The 21,248-nt window shown below is 36.7% G+C and overlaps 1 protein-coding gene across 1 annotated transcript; it reads right to left on the bottom strand.

Annotated features, from left to right (window-relative positions):
• Positions 1 to 6,697: 6,697 nt before the first annotated feature.
• Positions 6,698 to 21,032, bottom strand: LOC101899292 (dynein regulatory complex subunit 2). The gene is made up of 8 exons (XM_059127808.1): positions 20,792 to 21,032; positions 20,475 to 20,727; positions 20,196 to 20,419; positions 19,433 to 19,825; positions 9,543 to 9,897; positions 9,001 to 9,488; positions 7,934 to 8,107; positions 6,698 to 7,846 (listed from the first exon to the last, which is right to left on the bottom strand). Exons 1-8 carry the CDS (start codon positions 20,924 to 20,926, stop codon positions 7,403 to 7,405), a joined length of 2,466 nt encoding a protein of 821 aa, XP_058983791.1. The 5' UTR covers positions 20,927 to 21,032; the 3' UTR covers positions 6,698 to 7,402.
• Between the last annotated feature and the right edge of the window lie 216 nt (positions 21,033 to 21,248).

Genomic DNA, 21,248 nt, shown 5'->3' with positions numbered 1-21,248 from the left:
AAGTCATTAATATACCGAATATAGGGGAGTAAAGTTATATGGGGGATATACGATATTGTGGACCTATCTAGACAATTCCGTTTCAGGGGTAAAGTGCTCACAAATAACTCCGTGTTTGGATTTTCAGACAATACGATTGGTAAATGTGGCTCAAATCATCAAAATACCGAATATCGCGGGGTACCGTTATATGGGAGCTATACGTTATCGTTAACCTATATAGAGAATTCTCTGTCGGGGGGTAAAGTGCTCACAAAGAACCCCTTGTGTGCAAAGAACCCCTTGTGACCATTCCGTTAAAAAATGTGGGTAAAATCATCAAAATACCGAATATCGGGGGGTACCGTTATATGGGGGCTATACGATATCGTGGACCGATATAGCCCATCTTCGAACTTGACCTGCCTGCGGAGAGATCTGTGCAAAATTTTAGCTTCCTATCTTAATTCGTTTAGTCTGTAGCGTGATTACAATAGACGGACAGACGGACGGACGGACGGGGCTAAATCGTCTTAGAATTTTACGCTGATGAAGAATATACTCTACTTTGTTAGGTCTAAAATGATAAATAAATGATGAGTTACAAGCGGAATGACGAACTTAATATACCCTCCATACTTTTTTTGGTGGAGGGTATAAAAAGTTCTATACCACGAGAAAGTATACCACCTGAGGTAGAACAAAACGCACCACGATTTACCGTGCTGGAATTATGCCAAGCTTGCCAAAAGCTTAAAACAAAGATCGCAGCAGGACCAGATGGAATACCAAGCGAGGTAGTGGCACTTTTTGGAAACATGTGGCCTGAAACATCAAAAAATCCATGGATCAAAAACGCGTCTGTGCAGTTATCACCCTGGATATAAAAAATGCCTTCAATTCGTCTGACTGAAACATATTATCTAGTATAATGATCGAAAGTTATCTAGAAGATAGAATTCTGCGGTTTGATACCATATTAGGAGTCCAAAGCTATAAAATCTCATATACTACGAGAAAGTATACCACATGAGGTAGAACAAAACGCTCCACGATTTATCGTGGTGGAAGTACGCCAAGCTTGCCAAAAGCTTAAAACAAAGAACACAGCAGGACCAGATGGAATACCAAGCGAGGTAGTGGCACTTTTTGGAAACATGTGGCCTAAAATATCAAAAAATCCATGGATGAAAAACGCTTCTGTGCAGTTATCACCCTGAATATAAAAAATCCCTGCAATTCGGCTGACTGGAACATATTATCTAGTATAATGATCGAAAGTTATCTAAAAGATAGAATTCTGCGGTTTGATACCATATTAGGAGTCCAAAGCTATAAAATCTCATCAGCCGTACCTCAAGGCTCTATTCTTGGGACATTTCTCTGGAACCTGATGTACGACGAAAGGTGCAAAACTTATTGCATACGCAGACGATGTGGCACTATTGGTTGATCAACCCACAACACCTCTAATAGAAATAGTTGCGAATGACTTCCTCTCACGAATCTTCAGGTGGCTGACATCAAAACAGAGGCAATTATAATAACTAGGAGACGTGCTTTCGTCAATCCGAAGTTAGTGGTGGATGGACATGAGGTAAACATAAGCAAAAGTCTTAAATATCTGGGAGTATTTTTGGACTCCAAATTTTTAAACGCATTTTCACTGATTCTGTGGAAATTTTCCATTAAATTGCATGTGTTTAAACTCATTTTTCTAAAATACCATTTTTATTTTGGAAATCACTTCACAAACCTGCCATCGACATTTTAAGGTATTACCTTCAATCACCTTTAAAACACATTTTCATCATATGTTGGCCAAGAAAATTATTTTTGTTGACTCACCATAGAGTCAGGTATAATGTTGTAACTCTTCGACAGATGTTTTGCACATTTTACTAAACGAAACGAAGGACAGCTAGCATCTGCTATACATATTCGTGTCAATGCTTGTTTGCCAAACAAAAAAAAAACGTATCCTTATTGGCAACTGTCCTTTACTTGCCAAAATAGTTGTTAGGAGTCAAATCAAAATTTCCGCCTATTGTCTGCAAATGTGGCAATAAGATTTTTCATATTTTTTTATTGTAAAAATGTGTTGTAAAATATACCTATGGATAATTTGGTGGGCATAAAAGTCTTATGGGAGGTATTTAATTCATAAATGGAGGTATTAGATGTTTATATGTATGTATCTATAAACACCAATTCATCAACGACCAGACGAAATAACAAAAGCTAGAATCTTGAATTTTTCACGACGGTCAGCCTTGATCCGTGTGCGTTTGAAAGGGCTAGATTTGTGGACATTCGTTCTAAAAAGGTACGGAAAGAGCTAAAATATACTACAATTGAACACTTTTGGAGTATTGGTAATTGGGTGAACAGAGAGTGCTTGAGATCTGAAATTTGGTATTAGGGTCGCTGTTCGTGTGTAGCCTAGACATATGTCCAGAGGTGATTTTGCAAATGTGTGTGTGTTGTTCCAAAAGTAATAAGTGGTACTTAATTTGAGTTTGGTTAAAAGGAAAAAAACTGAGATCCTGAAATGTGATATGGGTGTTACAGTTGGTGTCTGTGATTGAGAGAAGATCCTGGTTTTGGATATGCGCACTATAATTGCACTAAATGATACTAAATTTGATAACGGGAGAAATTCAAGATCTGAAATACTGAGATTTGATAATAAAGGTTACTGTAGGTACCTGAGGTTGAGATATGGAGATTGTTTTGAAAATACGTAATACTTGGTATTGGGTGAAATAATAGAGATATAATCCCCAAATTTGATATTGAGGTCTTTGTTGACATCTTGTTTTTGTTTTGCAAATGCGAACACTTGTTCGAAAATTACTAAATTGTACTAATTGTCTATCATTGTTAATGTTTAGGATGGATAGATGTAGATTGTTTTGGATATGCGTACGAACTGTTACTAAATTTTGGTATTATATAAAGGCATAGAGCCGAAATCCTGAAATTTGATATTGTTCGTTCCTAGGATTTAAATATGGACACTCTGAAATAGTTTAAGCAGAAACGTTAAGATTTGTCGGGCCAAAATATTAATACCCTCCCTCTTTAGGTAAAGAAAACATTTTTGTATAAGAGTATCGGAATTCAAATGTGTTTCACAAAACCATAAAGTGGGTGAGGACGTTGTATGGGGGCTATACCAAAACGGGAACCTCTATAGACAATTTTATACTTCAAGGATTGTCATCTGCAAAATCTTCCTCAATACAATTTCGTGGGTATCAAAATACTGAATTTCGGGGGGTATCGTTATATGTGCGCCATGGGAAAACGTGGACCTAAATATTCAATGTTCTGCCACCAGAGCTAGAAACCATTATGAACTACAAGTACCAATTTTTACACAAATCCGTGGAAAAATGTGGCAAAAATTATCAAAATACTGAATATCCAGAGGTACAGTTATATGGGGGCTATACAAAAACGGTGCTAGGTGGGAGAGCGGGACCGGGACTTTTTTATTGAAGAACCAAATACCGTAATCTCTTTCCGCTTGCCCGATCACAATACGATCCTGCAAGCGAGGGTCCGGGCGATTGCATAGTGTCTTAACTGGCTCAATGCTAACACGAGACCGGCTACCGTAAACGTTCGAAAAAAAAAAACTTTAGTTTAGAGCGCACAACAGGCCTGTACTGGCTTAAGTGTATGGCCATCAGGGCACGCGACGAATTGTTTCGCCCCTCTTTTCAACCTAAACTAACCTATACAATAACGTGGACCGATATATCTGATTTTCAATACCATAACGCACACTTTTGTGCCAAATTTTCAAGCTCTTCTTCAAATAGTGTGGCCTGTATCGTGATTTCAACAGACAGATGGACAGACAGACGAACATCGTTAAATCGACTTAGAATTTCAGGATGATTATGAATATATATGTGCTTGATGGGGTCTACGACGAACATTTAGGGATTTAGGGAAACGGAATGACAAAGTTAATATACCCTCCGTTTCAAGGTGGTGGGTATAAGAATTGGGTGGACTCAGATTGTGATTTTTTGAATTTGGCAGCTTAGTTAGAGAAAATTGTATAATGTTTGTACAAACAATTTCATTTTGCAAATATTCTATATTAAGAAATTATTTGTGAATTCGTTCTTAATTAATAAATACGTTCACTTCTTTCAAATTGCATTAGAAACACACGGCGATGTTACTCTCGGTCTTTATATATATAAAACTTAAAGAGTTATTCTTACAATTTTTCACCAAGTTTATTCTTTCGGCTTTTATTTTACCCTGTCTTTTGAATAAAACATGATTTCCAATGTATCAACAATTTGTCATTTTCATCCAAAGAAAAGTTTCGATTCTCAAAGGATATGCATGTCTTCAAATTTGATTGATTTATTGTCTCGACATGACGACAATAAAAGAAAGATGTGCCTCGTTGTATGGATAAATATCTGCGTATGTAAAGGCAGTCATCCGCCTATGGCAATGACAAAACATTATTACCCCTAATTTTGTCACAAAAACACACACACTCACAAAGAGAACATCATCAATTGCCGGAGATGAGATGGAAATAAATTCAAAGACAGCTAGAATGACGTACAAAACATTATTTAAATAAGCAAAGAATTGTTATCGATTATCTTACGAGGATCTATCTATCAAGAGGAAGGAGAATCATAGATTTTTTTATTGTCGGCTAAATAATACGCTACACCACCGTCGTAGGCAGGGGACCGGTTCCATCCGGTGGATGGGGGCCCATCCGAAATGTTTTTCAAAGACATTTCTAGCTACGTGTGAAATATAAAACGTTGAGGCAAAGTTTTCTACACCTAAAACTATTTTGACTAGCATATATGTTGATAGGATATGAAAATACAAACATTTATATTAGATCGACGCAAAGTTTAGCAGCAGACAAAAATTGATGATACCCTATACCACTATTCTCGAATGTAACATATATTCCTCATTTTTACTTTTTTTTTTAATTTTATTGAATGAAAGCAAAAAATATCGGAAATAGCATCAGATTTTAGAATAAGTTTAGATTTGTTCGAATTGGTCACCTTTGGCACGAATCATGGCCTTCAAACGGCCAATGAAACCGTCACATACTGCCCGAATGTTGCTCTGCAGTACTTTGGCCCATTTCCCGCTAAGCGCTTGCTTGAGGTGATCGATACTTTGGTATTTTTTAGTGCCAACCTTGCTTTCCAAAATACTCCAGACACAATAGTCCAGCGAATTGGTATCCGTAGATTTTTCGCTATAATACTGAGAAATTATTCTGATGTCACGATCGATTAATACGAGCGGAGAGGGACCATCGGCTGTTATGGCGGCCCACACCATCACCATAGCCGGCGTTTAAATTCTGGTGTCCATTTCTGGAGTTCATTCTTCAATATTTGCCGAATGGAGTATTGCGATATGTTTAGCTTCGCTTCTTTACTTTTCGGACCGTTTCTGTTGATGTTGCTGTTTTCTTCCGTCCACTTCCTTGACGTCGGGCTACGCTACCAGTATCATTACGAGTACGATTTATTCACATTTAAATGCTGGAGTGCTCTAAAGATAGCCACTTGCGGTTGTGTCGGACGAGTTGCTTAGAAATGACAGCAGTCTGAAGTTGGTTGCAGTTTTTTCATCTCACCCTGTATATATGGGAGCTATAGCTGATTCCCTCCAAACTGAACTGTTTCTCTCCAAATTTCTAGGAAGAATTCAGTCGGAATTTTCCAAATTCAGCCCAATTGGTCTGATATTAACCATTTGCTGTACAAAAAATGTAAAATCGAATAAAGATATATATGGGAGCTATATCCAAATCTGAACCGATATTGACAAAATTTTAAACACTTATTTCTGAGTTGTATCTGACATCTGAAACCAAAGATAGTTGTTGTGGATGGCATATTACGCACGTGAGGGACTTAAATCCCAAATCGGATGAAACATTTATATAGGAAATATAGCTATAACTGAACGGATTTTCACCAAATTAGATGTACTTGCATCTAGACTAAAATCCGTCGGATGTGCCAAAATTCAGGTTATTTGGATTAATATTGGTCATTTGGTGCACAATTAACCCGAAATAGGTTAAAGATAAATATGTGAGCTATATCTAAATTTGAACCGATTCTCACCAATTTCAAAAGGATTCGTCCTTGAGCCAAACAAAAATTGTTTCATCTCGATCGGATTATAAATGCGACCTGCATTTTCTTCACAAAAATTCGTAGACAGACGGACAGACGGAATGATATGCATAAATCGACTCAGAAAGTGATTCTATGAAGATCCTCAAGAGTAACTGTGGGTCTATCACGCTTCCTTCTCCATGTTACAAACAAATGCACAAAGACATAATACCCTTACCACTATGTGGTGTAGGGTATAAAGAGCGGATTATTGGATAATATTTATAGGGTTAAATGTGGATTCACAAAGGGAATGACTTTAATCCTGAAATGTGCCTCTGAATTATAATTTTGTTTGCAGTTTGATAAAGATTAGAAAATTTAATTTTCATCAGGTTTATCCATTTTTAGCTTGGACTAAGAGTTTTAAAAAAAATTTTGAACAATCCCATCCACTTAGCATTTCAAAATAATATATGTTTAATGAAGCCATTAAAACTTTTCTTGATAATTACATTTTCGTTTGTAATAAAAATCATCTTTTTTTCATCCACCTCCTTTCAAACAATGCCTAACCTTAGATTTCTGCTGAAAATAAATGCCATATTCCAAAGATTATTTACCACAATAAACCATTGTGTCCAGGTTTCATTAAAAATGATTATATTTCCTTATGATTTGTTACAGTTGTCAGTTGTTATTGTTGTATTGAGTTGATGTTTAATGTTCGTCACTACCTTAACCTCAACCTTCGGCAAATATTTTGTCTTGAGTTCTTTCATTATGCGGGGGGAGGGGTTAAAATTTCCGTTTTTCTGAATGCACGGAGAACACTTAATGGCGCAATGAAAAGAAATGATAAATTTCGATGACATTAAATTTTTATATTTGTTCCTTTTATTACTTTTTGACACATATTTGATGGAATGACGACCACATCAAAAATGGAACTCAATTGTTCAAGCAACCAACAACTGACATTTATTTTATGTTCCCCACACCTCACTTAATAACACAAAAGAAAAGAAAAAACACAGGAAAATTATTACTTTTTATATGAAAAACTCTTGGCAGTGTCATATTTTATGGTGGCCACCAAAGTGGAGCAAAGAAGCCACAAGAAACGATAAAGAAGAAGGTCCGCAACATCTGTTGTTTGATGGATAAAAAAAGTGGCAAGGACACTCCTTGGCTTATTGATCGCTTTATGTCAGCCACACATCCTTGCGAGTCCACCTCTCTTCGCTTCAATCGCTTTATTGCAATGTGATTTTTCAATGTTTTATTGCGACAATTTTGGCCAGTTTCGGTTTGCCTTTGGCCAACAATCGTGAACGTACAACGGTGGTGAGATGTGCCTCCGTAACACAAGAGGTGTGGGGACGACGACAATAACGCGTCTGCTGGTGTTGGGGCTGTGGTGGTTGGCGACCCATTTTCACATCTGCCGACTGACATGTTTGGCGTTGATCCAAATCGATACGTTCCACTCGGTCAACTCGCATACTGCTCGGCCTCTTGGCCAAATAATCGTTGACATGGGTGTTAATGCCGTTGGCAATGTTAAGGCTCATTAAACGTTCCTCCAATTCCCTTTTCAGTCGGTCGTTTTCTTCTTCCAAGCCCCGCTTGCGCTGTGTCAGACAAACCAGATCGATTTTAACATTGTTAACACGCCGCCAGAAATCTTCCATCAATTGCCAGTTGCAAAAATTATCCTAGATGTTTTTTTTTTTTTTTTTTTTTGGAAATAAACAAATAATTTGTTGTATTATGTAAAAGGAATAAAATAATGCTTAACTTACTGACTTCAGCTCCTCTGGTACTTGTGAATATTCCTCAGCTTCATTTTCAAACATTATCTTGCTAATGGGCGGCAAACCCATGGGTAAAACTTTCTCCTTTTCGGTTTCGAATTTACGACAAACAGCCACCAATTGTAGCAGAGTGTTGCCTTTTTCGAAGATATTTTTTAAGTTCTGAAATGAAAAAAAAAACTGACTATGAAAAAAAAAACAGTAAAGAAAGCCTTAAAGTCTGGCGGGGCCGACTTGTGATACCCTACACCACTTTGCTAATTTAGTAGAGCTCCACATAACAATTAAACGTTTTTATGGGAAAGTTCAATTATACACGTTATGATTATAAGTATAATTTAAAGTTCAAAGGACTAAATATGCTTGTATTGCCCATTTGGTGCACAATTAATTTGAAATCGGATAAAGATATATATGGGAGCTGAACCGATATCGATAAAATTTGGTAAAGATATTTCTGAGCTGTATTTGATATATTTCCCTGTGAATGAGAAGAGAAAACCAACCGAACGGTTTGGCTGTAGATTCAATTCTAATTTTATTTAAGGAATATGTTTCTTACGTACTACTGAAACTAATCTAACTTAACCTAGTCGCAGCCACACAATTGTTCTTATCTATTCTAATATTGAATGGAGAACATTGCAGGGCTGCTTTACATTTCATTCAAGTGATCTTGTGCATCTACTGAGCGCATCGATATCTGTGCGTGTGGGTCATAACCTTTATTATCTGACACATTATCGTATGCGTCAGCGCACAAGATCACCGAATTCTTCACATGTGATATTTTATGGCGGCTGGGAAATATTTAATTTTAGAAGATTTATTTTTTATTGCTGAATTTTCCCAGCGCCTTAATCGCACTCAAAAGTATGTACAAAGTATTTTGTACATTCTCCCGGGCGGCTTAAATGTGCATGTTTATAGTGGACTGTATTTTTTATAAAGTTAACAAATGGATAATATGGAATATTTAAATATAAAGATATGAAAGATTTGAAAAGAAAATTTATGCGTAACTATCTATATATGTTGAAATAATATCAGGTAACCGCTTCCAGGAAACGACTCCAACGTTTCATCCAGCCTCTCTTGCCGATACCACCACCTTTATCTGCCGGCTTCATTTTCCATGCTGCCGAATTAGTAGTCCATCGCTGCAGACCGTCATCACCCATGTAGCAAATGATTGCCGTCGGCTTTATTGTAAGCTCCGATTCGTCGTCTTCTGTTTTCACGGCCCTTGATGATTTGCTATGGATTTCGCTAAGACCTTCAGGAACCGGAACCAGAGAATTTTGTTTGGCTTTTCCCACTTCTTCGATAAATTCATTTCCATACTCGTTGGAATACTCTTCAGGAACCGGAACCAGAGAATTTTGTTTGTCTTTTCTCATTTCTTCGATTAATTCTTTCCCATATTCGTTGGAAATGATGTGACCTTCTGTGCTTATCGCCTTCATTTCTTTTTCCTTTTCTCCAATATCATTATGTTTTTCGGGTTCTTCATTGGTCAGGGCGGAATTTTCTTCTTCTTCTTCTTTCCGTTCCTCAAAATGAGGACTTGCCGGCGGGAAAAAATTTCCAGAATTACCTTCCAAGACTGGAATCTGTTTTCGTTCAACAGCATTATGTCCCTCTCTTGCACTTGCTAGTTGTGTGGACAGGTCATCTTTTCCAGCTTCGACGACTTGCCTTTCCTTTTGTTCCTTGTCCCCTTTTTGATTGTTGCTGGATTGCTGCGATAGGAACATCTGCTCAATTTCTTCCATAATCGACTTAATTTTCTCCTGGTGCTGCTGGATAATCACATTCTGGAACGCCCGAAACTCTCGTACCATTTTTTCCATATCGAACTCGGATATATTCAATGCGTCTCCTGACGCTGTTGTATTTTCTCGTTCCTCTTCTTGGAACTTTTGATTTTGGAACTCCTTTTCCATTTTTTGCTTTTATATATATATATATATATATATATTTTTTTTTTGTATATTTTGCTTCTTCGTTTTTATACCCTACACCACATAGTGGTAAGGGTATTATGTCTTTGTGCATTTGTTTGTAACATGGAGAAGGAAACGAGTTAGACCCATAGTTACTTTTGAGAACCTTCATAGAATCACTTTCTGAGTCGATTTATGCATGTCCGTCCGTCTGTCCATGTATTCTTGTGAACAAAATGCAGGTCGCATTTATTATCCGATTGAGATGAAATTTTCCAAACAATATTTTTTTGGCCCAAGGACGAACCCTATTGAAATTGGTGAGAATCGGATCAAATTTAGATATAGCTCCCATATATATCTTCATCCGATTTCGGGTTAAATGTGCACCAAATGTCCACTATCAGTCCAAATTACCTGAATTTTGGCACACCCAACCGAGTTCGGCCTAGAAGCAAGTATATCAAATTTGGAGAAAATCGGTTCAGATATAGCTATAGCTCCCATATATATCTTTAATCCGATTTGATCTTTAAGTCCCTAACATTCCTACTATGCACTCCACAACCGTGATATTTGGTACCAGGTATTAGATGGAGCACAGAAATAGCTGTTTTAAATTTTATCGAAATCGGTTCAGATTTGGATATAGCTCCCATATATATCTTCATCCGATTTCGGGTTAATTGACCAACAAATGGCCAATATCAGCCCAAATGGCCCGAATTTTGGCACATGTGACCGAGATTAGCCTTAAAGCAAATACAACAAATTTGGAGAAAATCGGTTCAGGAACAGCTATAGCTCCCATATATATGTTTTATCCGATTTGGTTTAAACCTCTCACATTCGTAATATGCACTCCACAAGAATGATATTTGGTACCAGATATAAGATACAGCCCAGAAATAGCTGTTTGTAATTTTATCGAAATCGGTTCAGATTTGGATATAGCTCCCATATATATCTTCATCCGATTTCGGGTTAATTGGGCACCAAATGGCCGATATAAGTCCAAATGGACTGAATTTTAGTACATCGGACCAAATTCAGCCTAAAAGCAAGTATATCAAATTTAGTGAAAATCGGTTCAGATATAGATATAGCAACCATATATATGTTTCATCCGATTTAGTGTTTTAGTCCCATACATTCGTAATATTCACTCCACAACCGCGATATTTGGTACCAGGTATTAGATGGAGCGCAGGAATAGCTGTTTTAAATTTTATCGAAATCGGTTCAGATTTGAATATAGCTCCCATATATATCTTCATCCGATTTAGGGTTAAGTGTGCACTAAATGGTCAATATCAGCCCAAATCACCTGAATTTTCGTACATAAGACCGAATTCAGTCTAGAAGCTAATACGTAAAATTTGGAGAAATTAGATAGATTTTGATTTTGTACCAAATATCTCATAGAGCTCTGAAATGCACTGTATAAACCTTTTTACGAGAGCTCTACTAAATATGCATAGTGGTGTAGGGTATCATATAGTCGGCCCCGCCCGACTTTTGAGCTTTCCTTACTGGTTTTTTACTGCTTTTATTTCATTTATTTATTATTATTATTTTTTTTTAATTTACTTCTTTTTAATTGGGACTTTTGATGTCCTCTTTTCAAAATTGCATGTTTTTTTTTCTTTTTGGGACTTTATTGTCCTCATTTAGTTATTATTTTTTTTTTTTTTTAATTTGCCCCGTGGGTCTTTTTTGTTTTTTTTTTTTTTCTTGCTCCTATGGCGTATTTTGTAATTTTTGCCCGTTGGGTCTTTTTTTTATTTTTGCCTTTATGGTTTTTTTTTTTATTTTTGCACTATGGCTTTTTCATATAATTTTGTCCCTTCGACTATCTTTTAAAATGCCCTACGGTCTTACATTTAAAATGTCTCAGCGGACTTTTTGGTAGCAGTTCTCCTCCTTTTTGAAGAACAGCTACTTCTTTTTTGGCTTTTCTGGTGGGGGATAACTCAAATCAATTTTATTTTAGGTCGTCGATTCTTTATTTTTCGAAGGACCAATGAAAAAGGCGAGAAAAGAAAGAACCTTATTCTTTGGATGTAGTTTCAATTCTAATTTTATTTAAGGAATATGTTTCTTACGTACTACTGAAACTAATCTAACTTAACCTAGTCGCAGCCACACAATTGTTCTTATCTATTCTAATATTGAATGGAGAACATTGCAGGGCTGCTTTACATTTCATTCAAGTGATCTTGTGCATCTACTGAGCGCATCGATATCTGTGCGTGTGGGTCATAACCTTTATTATCTGACACATTATCGTATGCGTCAGCGCACAAGATCACCGAATTCTTCACATGTGATATTTTATGGCGGCTGGGAAATATTTAATTTTAGAAGATTTATTTTTTATTGCTGAATTTTCCCAGCGCCTTAATCGCACTCAAAAGTATGTACAATGTATTTTGTACACCCTGAATATCGTTGTTACGAAGTGCATATTACGGCTGTGGGTAACAAATGCAACAAATCGGATGAACAATATATATGGAAGCTATAGCTGTATCTGAACCGATCTTGACCAAATTTGGCATACTAGCTTCTAGACTTAATTTGGTCGTATGTGCCAAATTCCATACTATTTGGGCAAATATTAGACGTTTGGTGCACAATAAAAGGCAAATAGGACGAAGTTATATGTGGAAGTTATATCCAAATCTGAACGGATCTCGATAAAATTAAGCAAAGGTATTTCTGAGCTGCATTTGATATATTTCTCCAAATATTGTTGTTACAGAGTGCATATTACGGCTGCGGAGGACAAAAATAACATATCGGCTGAACTATATATATGGGAGCTATAGCCATATCTGAACCGATTTCGATCAAATTTGGCACACTTATTTTCAGGCCTAATTTGGTTGTATGTGCAAAATTCCATACTATTCGGGCTGATATTACACGTTTGGTGCACAATAAAATGCAAATCGAACGAAGATATATATGGGAACTACATCTAAATTTTTGCCGATTATCTCCACATCTTTCAATAGGGTTCATCCTTTGGGCAAACAAATGTTGTTTGGAAAATTTCATGTCAATCGGATAATAAATGCGACCTGCATTTTGTTCACAAGAATACATGGACGGACGGACGGACGGACTGACATGCATAAATCAACTCAGAAAGTGATTCTATGGAGATTCTCCAAATTAACTATGGGTCTATCTCGCTTCCTTCTCCATGTTACAAACAAATGCACAAAGACATAATACCCCTACCACTATGTGGTGTAGGGTATAAAAATAGAAACAAACAAGTAAAACGACATTCGGGCGGACCGAACTTTTAATACCCCCCTACTTTTGGGTAAATAAGACATTTTTAAGTATCTGAATTCACTCGCGAATATCCGGTGGTACCATTATGTGAGGGCGTAGACCTATGCATATTATTTTTCGCCGCAGGAGTTAGGACCCTTTACGAACTAAAACTGAGAAATTTTTGGACAAATCCGTGGAAAAATGTGTCGAAAATCATCAAAATACCGAAAATCAGGCGGTACCGTTATATGGCGGCTATTCCAAAACGTGTATCGATGTATCTTATTTTCAATACCAAACATACAAATTGTTCTGCCATTGTTGATGGTATACGTCAAATAATGTCGGCTGTATCGTGATTTATACAGACAGCCAGACAGACATACAGACGGATGTCCTTAAATCGAATAATAATATACTTTACGGGGTCTATGACGAATCTCTTGGGATGTTTCAAACGGATTGGCAAAATATAAGGCTTAGCAAATCGAAACAACACGAAACGAATATACTTCTTCAAGTTTTTATACCCTCATTCTGTTTGCAACACCTCGAAATATTCGTTGGAAACGCCAAAAAGTATATATGTTCCTGATCAGAATAAAATTATAAGGCAATTTAGATATATCCGTCTGTCTTTTGAAATCACGATAAAGTCAACATTATTTAATATAGGGCTTGGTAATTTAGGTTATTTCTTATTTATACCCTACAAAACTATGTGTTGGGGGTATTATAAGTTTGATTGGGCCAAAAATTATGTAACACCTCGAAATATTGGTTTCCCACATAGGAAAGTATATATGGATCTTCCTATTTCGCTGAGGTGAGTCGATCTAGCTATGTATCTCCGTCCGTTCGTCTGTCCATGTTAATTTGTAATCACTGTACAGGTCGCAATTATAGCCCGATCTTCACGAAATGTAGCATGAATGTGGGGATAGGGAGAGAATAGAAGCCTATTGTTTTTGGAGATGATTGCATAATATTCAGAGGTTGAAAGGTCGCAATTATGGGCCAATCGACGCGGAAGTTTGCATGGGCCTAGAGTTTAAGGCTGGGCGGAAGCCTTTCAAGTTTGGTCATCGGGTAATATTTAGTGAGTGAAATAGACAATAACATTTGTGTTAAATATTCAAGTCAAATTTTCCATTAAGTCGCCAATATTTTTAATACCGTCGAAATCACAAATAGATGAAAAGGTCAATTCTGACCATTACGTTGATACCGATAATAAATATCTCATATATATATATATATATATATATATATATATATATATATATATATATATATATTGAAGAATAAACAATGTGTTTATACAAAGGGAAGGAGTGTTAGCTAAAATGTAGAAATTTTGTCAATTCAGAATGCCCTCATGACATAAAAGAATAAAATCTAGAAAAAGCATAAAAAGAAGCCAATACTGATGTTGCTATAGATTTTGTGATTTTTTTTTTTTTATTTTTTATCGCATGCGATGTTTTCAGTTTGACTTATTATATTGAAGTGTACATTTTGGCATATTTTTTACCCTATAACACAGGTTAGGGTTATTATACATAATTATCGTCCGATCCTCACGAAAATTTCCACAAGGGTAGGGATAGTTTCAGAAGGGCTACATCTATTGTTATTTTTTAAAGATGCCCACAATATGAAATGGACCAACAGCTAAAAATGTTCCGGATTTTGCAGCCGTTATAAAGGTCACAAATAAAAACCAAATCTCGCATGAAGTTTCAGTTTAGGACAGTGGTTAGAATGGACCACTACTTTTCTGTAAAAAATACCAACATTTCCATACTACCGAAACGCTGAAAATAACATACAGGTGAAATCCAAAATATACGAAATGCGAACTTCTGGCTTTTTATACCCTACAACACTATGTGTTGGGTGTATTATAAGTTTAATTGGGCCAGAATTTATGTAACACCTCGAAATATTGGTTTCCCATGTAGGAAAGTATATATGGATCTTCCTAGCTCGCCGAGCTGAGTCGATCTAGCTATGTATGTCCGTCCGTCTGTCCGTCTGTCCATGTTAATTTGTAATCACGCTACAGGTCGCAATTATGGCCTGATCCTTATGAAATTTTGCACGAAGATGGTGTTAGGGTCAGAATAGAAGCCTATTTCTTTTGGAGATGATCGCCAAATGTTTAGGGGTTGAAATGGACCAAAAACTGAAAAAATGTCGGATTTTGCAGTAGCTATACAGGTCGCAATTATAGACCAATCGATGTATGTAGCTAGAGTTTAGGGCGGGGAAGAAGCTTACCAATTTGGGTGGTCATCGGATAATATTTAGCGGGTAAAATAGACCATATCTTTTGTGTTGAAAAAATTAAAAAATTTTCATTAAATCGTGAATTTTTGAAATCCCGGCGAAATCACAAAGTCATGACAAGGTTACTTCTGACCTTTACATTGATGTTAACATCCAACAAATCGGATATATAGCAAAATATGTGCGATATATATGTCTATCAAAGAAGATATGCTTGAAAGATCTCTTATATGTCTAGAACGGCTGAACTGATTTCGACAGTTCTCATTAATCCAGAATGGCCTCTTGGCAGGAAAGAAAAAACGTCTAAAAAAATCTCATAAAAATATCTCTCTAAAGATGAAAATATTGGTTTTGTAACATTTTCTCATATTTTTTCAATTTTGTCATATTTTTTTTTTGCATATTTTCATTTTGAATTAAACAGTTGGTAATATTTTTACAGCTAACAAAACTAAGTAGTTAGGATATCAGGATATCATATACAGATCGCATTTATGGCCCGATCCTTACGAAATTTTGCATGGGGTAATATGAGGGTCAGAATAGATGCCTACTTTTTTGGAGATGATCGCTATATATTTAGGGGTTGAAATGGACCAAAAAACTGCAAAATTGTCAGCAGGTCGTAATTATCGCCCGATCCTCATGCACATTTGAATGGGAGTTACCGCACATTGCAAAAGCCAAGCAGCTTAGGATGGCCATCCAAAAAGTATTCAATGTGTGAAATAGTTTGCCTACTTTTGTAGACTAAATACGAAAATGTCCATTCCAGGGACTTTTTGGAGAATTCACAAATACAGGAAAGACGCACTTCTGACTATTTCGTTAGCGCTGATTTCGTTGAAGAATATAGTCAAATGTCTGTATCTCATATAGATGCGTTTCAGTCAAAAACCAATAATAAATGTTAATCTTTTGCCACTTCTGAGAGATTATAGGTCTTTGGGAAATATTGGTTCCAGATCTAGGAAGACCATTTACGTGCAACATCTACCAATAAATTGGAAATGAGCAAATTAGTTAAAGTTGCTATTATTCGAAAATTAGAGAACGAAACCTGATGGTTTTCTTTTATTATTTGTCACAATATCTTGTGGAGTTCTTTCGAGTATCTCGCCTATATAAAATGTATGGTTTATTATAGTGTTGTAGAGTATTCAACGGTCGGCCCCGCTCGCTTGTTTATGCTGATTTCGTTGACGAATATAGAAAAATATCGTAGATAAGCAAATCGTAAATTATATAGGGTTTCAAATGAACCAAAAACAGAAAATTTTTTCTGATCAATCAATTGAAACCAATCGACGCAGAATTTTGCATGAGAACATAGTTAAGAACAGGGAAGAAGTCTTGCATTTTGGATGACCATTGGATTATATTTAGCTGTAAAATGGACAATAACCACTAACAGCACGACGGAGTGCGTAAATATTGGGCAAATATTCCTGGTCAAAAAGCTAAGGGTAATATCTGGGCAGTACTTTATGACATAATGTCAAAAGTGAAACTTTCCAAGATGGTTGTGGACATCAAGGGGCTTCTAACATATTGTAGTGTTGCAGGGGTATCACATGACCGGCCACCCACCACTGTAGCCTAGCTTACTTGTTTTATAAAACAATTTAATATTCTAAGTTAACAAAGTGCGGCCCGGCTGAACTTATAACCTCTTTTACTTGTTATACCGTTTACCATAGTATGAATGGAACAGAAAGTTCGTCATTCCGTTTGGAACACCTCGAAATATACATTTTAGACCCTACAAAGTACATATATTCTTAATCAGCTCAAAATTCGATGTCGATTTTACGATGTCCGTTCGTCTGTCTGTCCGATCAGCATAAAATTCTCTGTCGATTTAATGGTGTCAGTACGTCTGTCCGTCTGTGGAAATCCCTCTAGCTTCCGAGCGAATTGAAGTAGGTTGATACAATTTTACTCAGATGTGTGTTTGGTCTGCAGGACTTTTGGCATTGGCATTAAGCTAACAATATGGATTTGAATGAACAAATGGAGCTGAAAATTTTGCACTAAAAAGTTCGAAAAATCTAAATTTGCATTAAGGTTACGTTTTAAAAAATAGGGTTAATATATGGATAAGGATTCTGAAAAACGTACCAACAAGTACGACATTTTGGTATATGAGGAAGGGATATTTGAAATTTTGAATGAAGGCATTTGATGTTGTGTGCGGATTGGATAAGGAACCAAATGTCATATGAGAATTAACAAGTAAAAGAACATTAAGTTCGGCCGGGCCAAACTTTTAATACCCTCCACCTTAGGGTAAAGGAAACATTAGAAGAATTGTGGCAAAAACCACTAAAATGCCGAATATCGGGAGGTATCGTTATATGGGGGCTATACCAAATCGTGGACCTACACATGCAAAGTTTCGCCAACGGAGCTAGAACCCATTATGACATACAAATACCAATTTTCAGACAAATACGTGAAAAAAAATGTGCCAAAAATCATTAAATTGCAGAATATTGTTAGGTACCGTTATATGGGGGCTATACCAAAACGTGGACCCATACATACAACGTTTCGCCACACGAACTAGGACCCATTATGACTCACAAATACCTATTTTTAGACAAATCAGTGAAAAAAATGTGGCAAAAACCATCAAAATACCGAATATCGGGAGGTACCGTTATATGGGGGCTATACCGAATCATGGACCCATACATGCAATGTTTCGCCACTGGAGCTGGAACCCATTATGACCAACAAATTCCAATTTTTAGACAAATTCGTTAAAAAAAATGTGGCAAAAATAATCAAAATACCGAATATCGGGAGGTACCTTTATATGGGGGCCATACGTGAACTTATACATGCAATGTTTTGCCACACGTACAGGGACCCGTTATGACCTACAAATACCAATTTTCAGACAAATCCGTGAAAAAATGTGGCATAAATCATCAAAATACCGAATATCGGGAGGTACCGTTATATGGGGACTATACCAGAACGTGGACCGATATATATCATAGACACAATGCCAATTGCTCTGCTAAATTTTGGCGCTCTACGTTAAATAATGTGGGCTGTATCGTGATTTCAACAGACAGACAGACGGACATCGTTAGATCGACTTAGAATTTTATGCTGATTATGGGGTCTACGACGAATATTTAAGGATGTTACAAACGGAATGAAAAAGTTAATATACCCTCCTTTCCAAGGTGGAGGGTATAAAAATAATGTATAAAAGTCAAGTAAGAAATTTGGTATGAAAACATTTAAGTAAAACTTTATCAGCCTACTTCATTTTGTTTTGAAGCTAGAGTGATTTCCACAGATGGACGGAAATCGCAAAATCGACATAGAATTTTATTTTGAGTCGTTACAAACGGAATGACAAACTTAATATACCCTCCATACTATGGTGGAGAGGCAGGTACCAGAAGCGTTAGGTCGATATCTATCATCTTCACGCCATATCTTTTATTAAAAGAAATATAGAGATGAGTGAAACTTGAAGAGAATCGGATGTTTATTCGCATTTTATGAGCTTTTCGTTATTCAAAATTTCGACCCCTTTGTGGCGGATGTACCAGATAGTGTGGACCGATATATCCTATCTTCAAACCACAACTTGTGTCATCAAAACTGTTTGAATATGTGAAATTTGCTGAGAATCTGAAGCTTATATCCCACATTGTAAAAGATAAAATTATTCAAAATGTTGGCCCATTTTGGTAAAAGGTATCAGAAGGAGTGGTCCGAAATTATATATCTTCACAGCTAGTTTTGTGTTGACAGAAATATTGGAATATACCAAGTTAAAAAAAATCGGATGCTCATTTCCCATTTTATGATCGTTTTGTTTTTGAAAATTCTGACTGATTCTGATGGGTCTGATGTATTCCATCTTCATACCAGTAGAAATATTGGGATTATCATCAACATATAAAAAAAACTCTCCCATTTTACTCACCTTCACCGCTTGATAACTTTCCACACTGATCGTTTTGAATTTCTCCTGATTCCCCTGCAATTCAGCATCGATTCTTTCCTTTAGTTCCGCATGTTTCTTCATCATGTATTCTTTGAGATCTTTTAAATGTTTCAACTTCACTTCGCTTTTATCTTCAGCATCGGCCACGGTAAGTTTCAAAGCGGCCAACTGATTGCTGGCCTTTTCTATCTCATAGCAATATTCTCGAGTTTGATTTGTATATTCTTCATCTTTTTCTTTCAGATCCATATAATCAGCATAGAATCCTTCGGTATGCTGAACATATTCAGCTAATGCCTGTTGGTATTCTTTCCATAGTTTTTCGAGTTTTTGTTCGCCCTTTTCGGTGATTTCTTCAATACGTAGCTGCATCTGTAAAGGAAGGGGTTTTCTAGATAAATGTTTTGAAAAAAAAAATGCCACCCATGCTATAGATAAAAGGTCTTCAAAAGCTTTCTTTTGAAAAAGAAAAAAGTTAGAAATTTTAAATAAAGTATTTGCAAGCAGGTTGGCCCCCTCCGGAATGGCTATTTTTATAAATTCTTTGCTAATTTTTAAAAGAAAATTTATTGTTTGCCAGATGGGCCGCCCTTGAGCTATTTTCGAAATGGGGTTTTGATTACGTCCCTGTTTACCAGGTTATCTACTGCCAGAATGCCTTTAATAGGTTGTCTGTAAGAACAACAACTTTAACAGATCCCCAATAGGCTAAAGGACTAGGTTTCTATAGTAGGTTCCTTACCGTTGCCTTGATATCATCCAATTTCTCCAGATATCTCTCGTGGGCCTCATTGCGCTGATTCTCATTTTTCTCTTCCAGCTGATAGTAGACATTCTCCAGTTGTTCCTGGGCGCGCTCCCGTAAATTTTGCATTTTACTGAAATCCTCATTAAATTGTTCGAGCATTGTTTGCCTCTCGCGCTCATAGTTCTCCTTGAAGAAAACCAAGCGTTGTTCTTGGATATCTGTAAATGGCAAACAGCAATATTGGAACAGAAATCTTCCATCTCTTTCACTCACTCATAAAATGATGCAACATTTCCATGTGGGTTTGGGAACTTGTATCATGTTGACCATGGGCCACTTCTAAGTCGTGCAGCAATCGCTGTATGACACCGTCCTTGTGATCCAACATGTCCTTGCTGTATTTTTCCATGTCAATAATTTCTTTGCGCAACTCCTGACATTTGACCTGTCTCAAAATGGAACGCCACTCTTGATTGATTTTGGCCATATTCAGGCGGCTGAAAGCCTCCTCCCGTTTTAGTTTATTCTGCGAAAGTCAAAAGGACCGTAGTAATAATTTAAAGATGTGACATTCCCAAAGGAAAAATTACCTTCATATACATGGAAATCAGTTGCATTTTTCGGCGACGGGCCTCTTCCTCAATATCAGCCCGTAGCTGGAGATATCTTGCCCTTTCCTCTTCGGACATTTTTGCCAATTTATTTCCTTTACCTTTCTTACCCATTTTTGAGGAATTTTGGGGATTCTAAGTAATTTTCAATTTAAAAAAATTTTAAAATTTCCACTTAAACAAGTCACAGGATATTCAAGGAAAAGGATGTGACCCGAAGTTCGACGTAGCTGGTTGGAGTATGAAATTTATGTTTTCCCTTTTGCATTGTTTGGAGTCCATAACTTGGTTGCCGGTTTACCCCCATCACACGGTTGGTTACGTTGACAACCGGTATGGGCTGCGTTCGTAGTTAATTTATGAAGGTAAACAGCGGCAACAACTTGAAAAGCAGGCTGCCAGGATATATGAAGCCTATTGAAGCGTAGAGAGCGTG

The sequence above is a fragment of the Musca domestica genome, unplaced genomic scaffold, assembly GCF_030504385.1.
Source record: "Musca domestica strain aabys unplaced genomic scaffold, Musca_domestica.polishedcontigs.V.1.1 48, whole genome shotgun sequence".
Taxonomy (NCBI): Eukaryota; Metazoa; Arthropoda; class Insecta; order Diptera; family Muscidae; genus Musca; species Musca domestica.
The sequence above is the reverse complement of the archived record's forward strand: the minus strand, read 5'-3'. Positions and strand labels throughout refer to the sequence as shown.

Coding starts and splice junctions, on each gene's coding strand:
- LOC101899292 (XM_059127808.1), bottom strand. CDS start 20,926: ATGGGTAAGAAAGGTAAAGGAAATAAATTGGCAAAAATGTCCGAAGAG. Junction 19,826..20,195: donor TGGATGATATCAAGGCAACG/GTAAGGAACCTA, acceptor CTTCCTTTACAG/ATGCAGCTACGTATTGAAGA. Junction 9,898..19,432: donor AAAGTTATCAAGCGGTGAAG/GTGAGTAAAATG, acceptor TATATATAAAAG/CAAAAAATGGAAAAGGAGTT.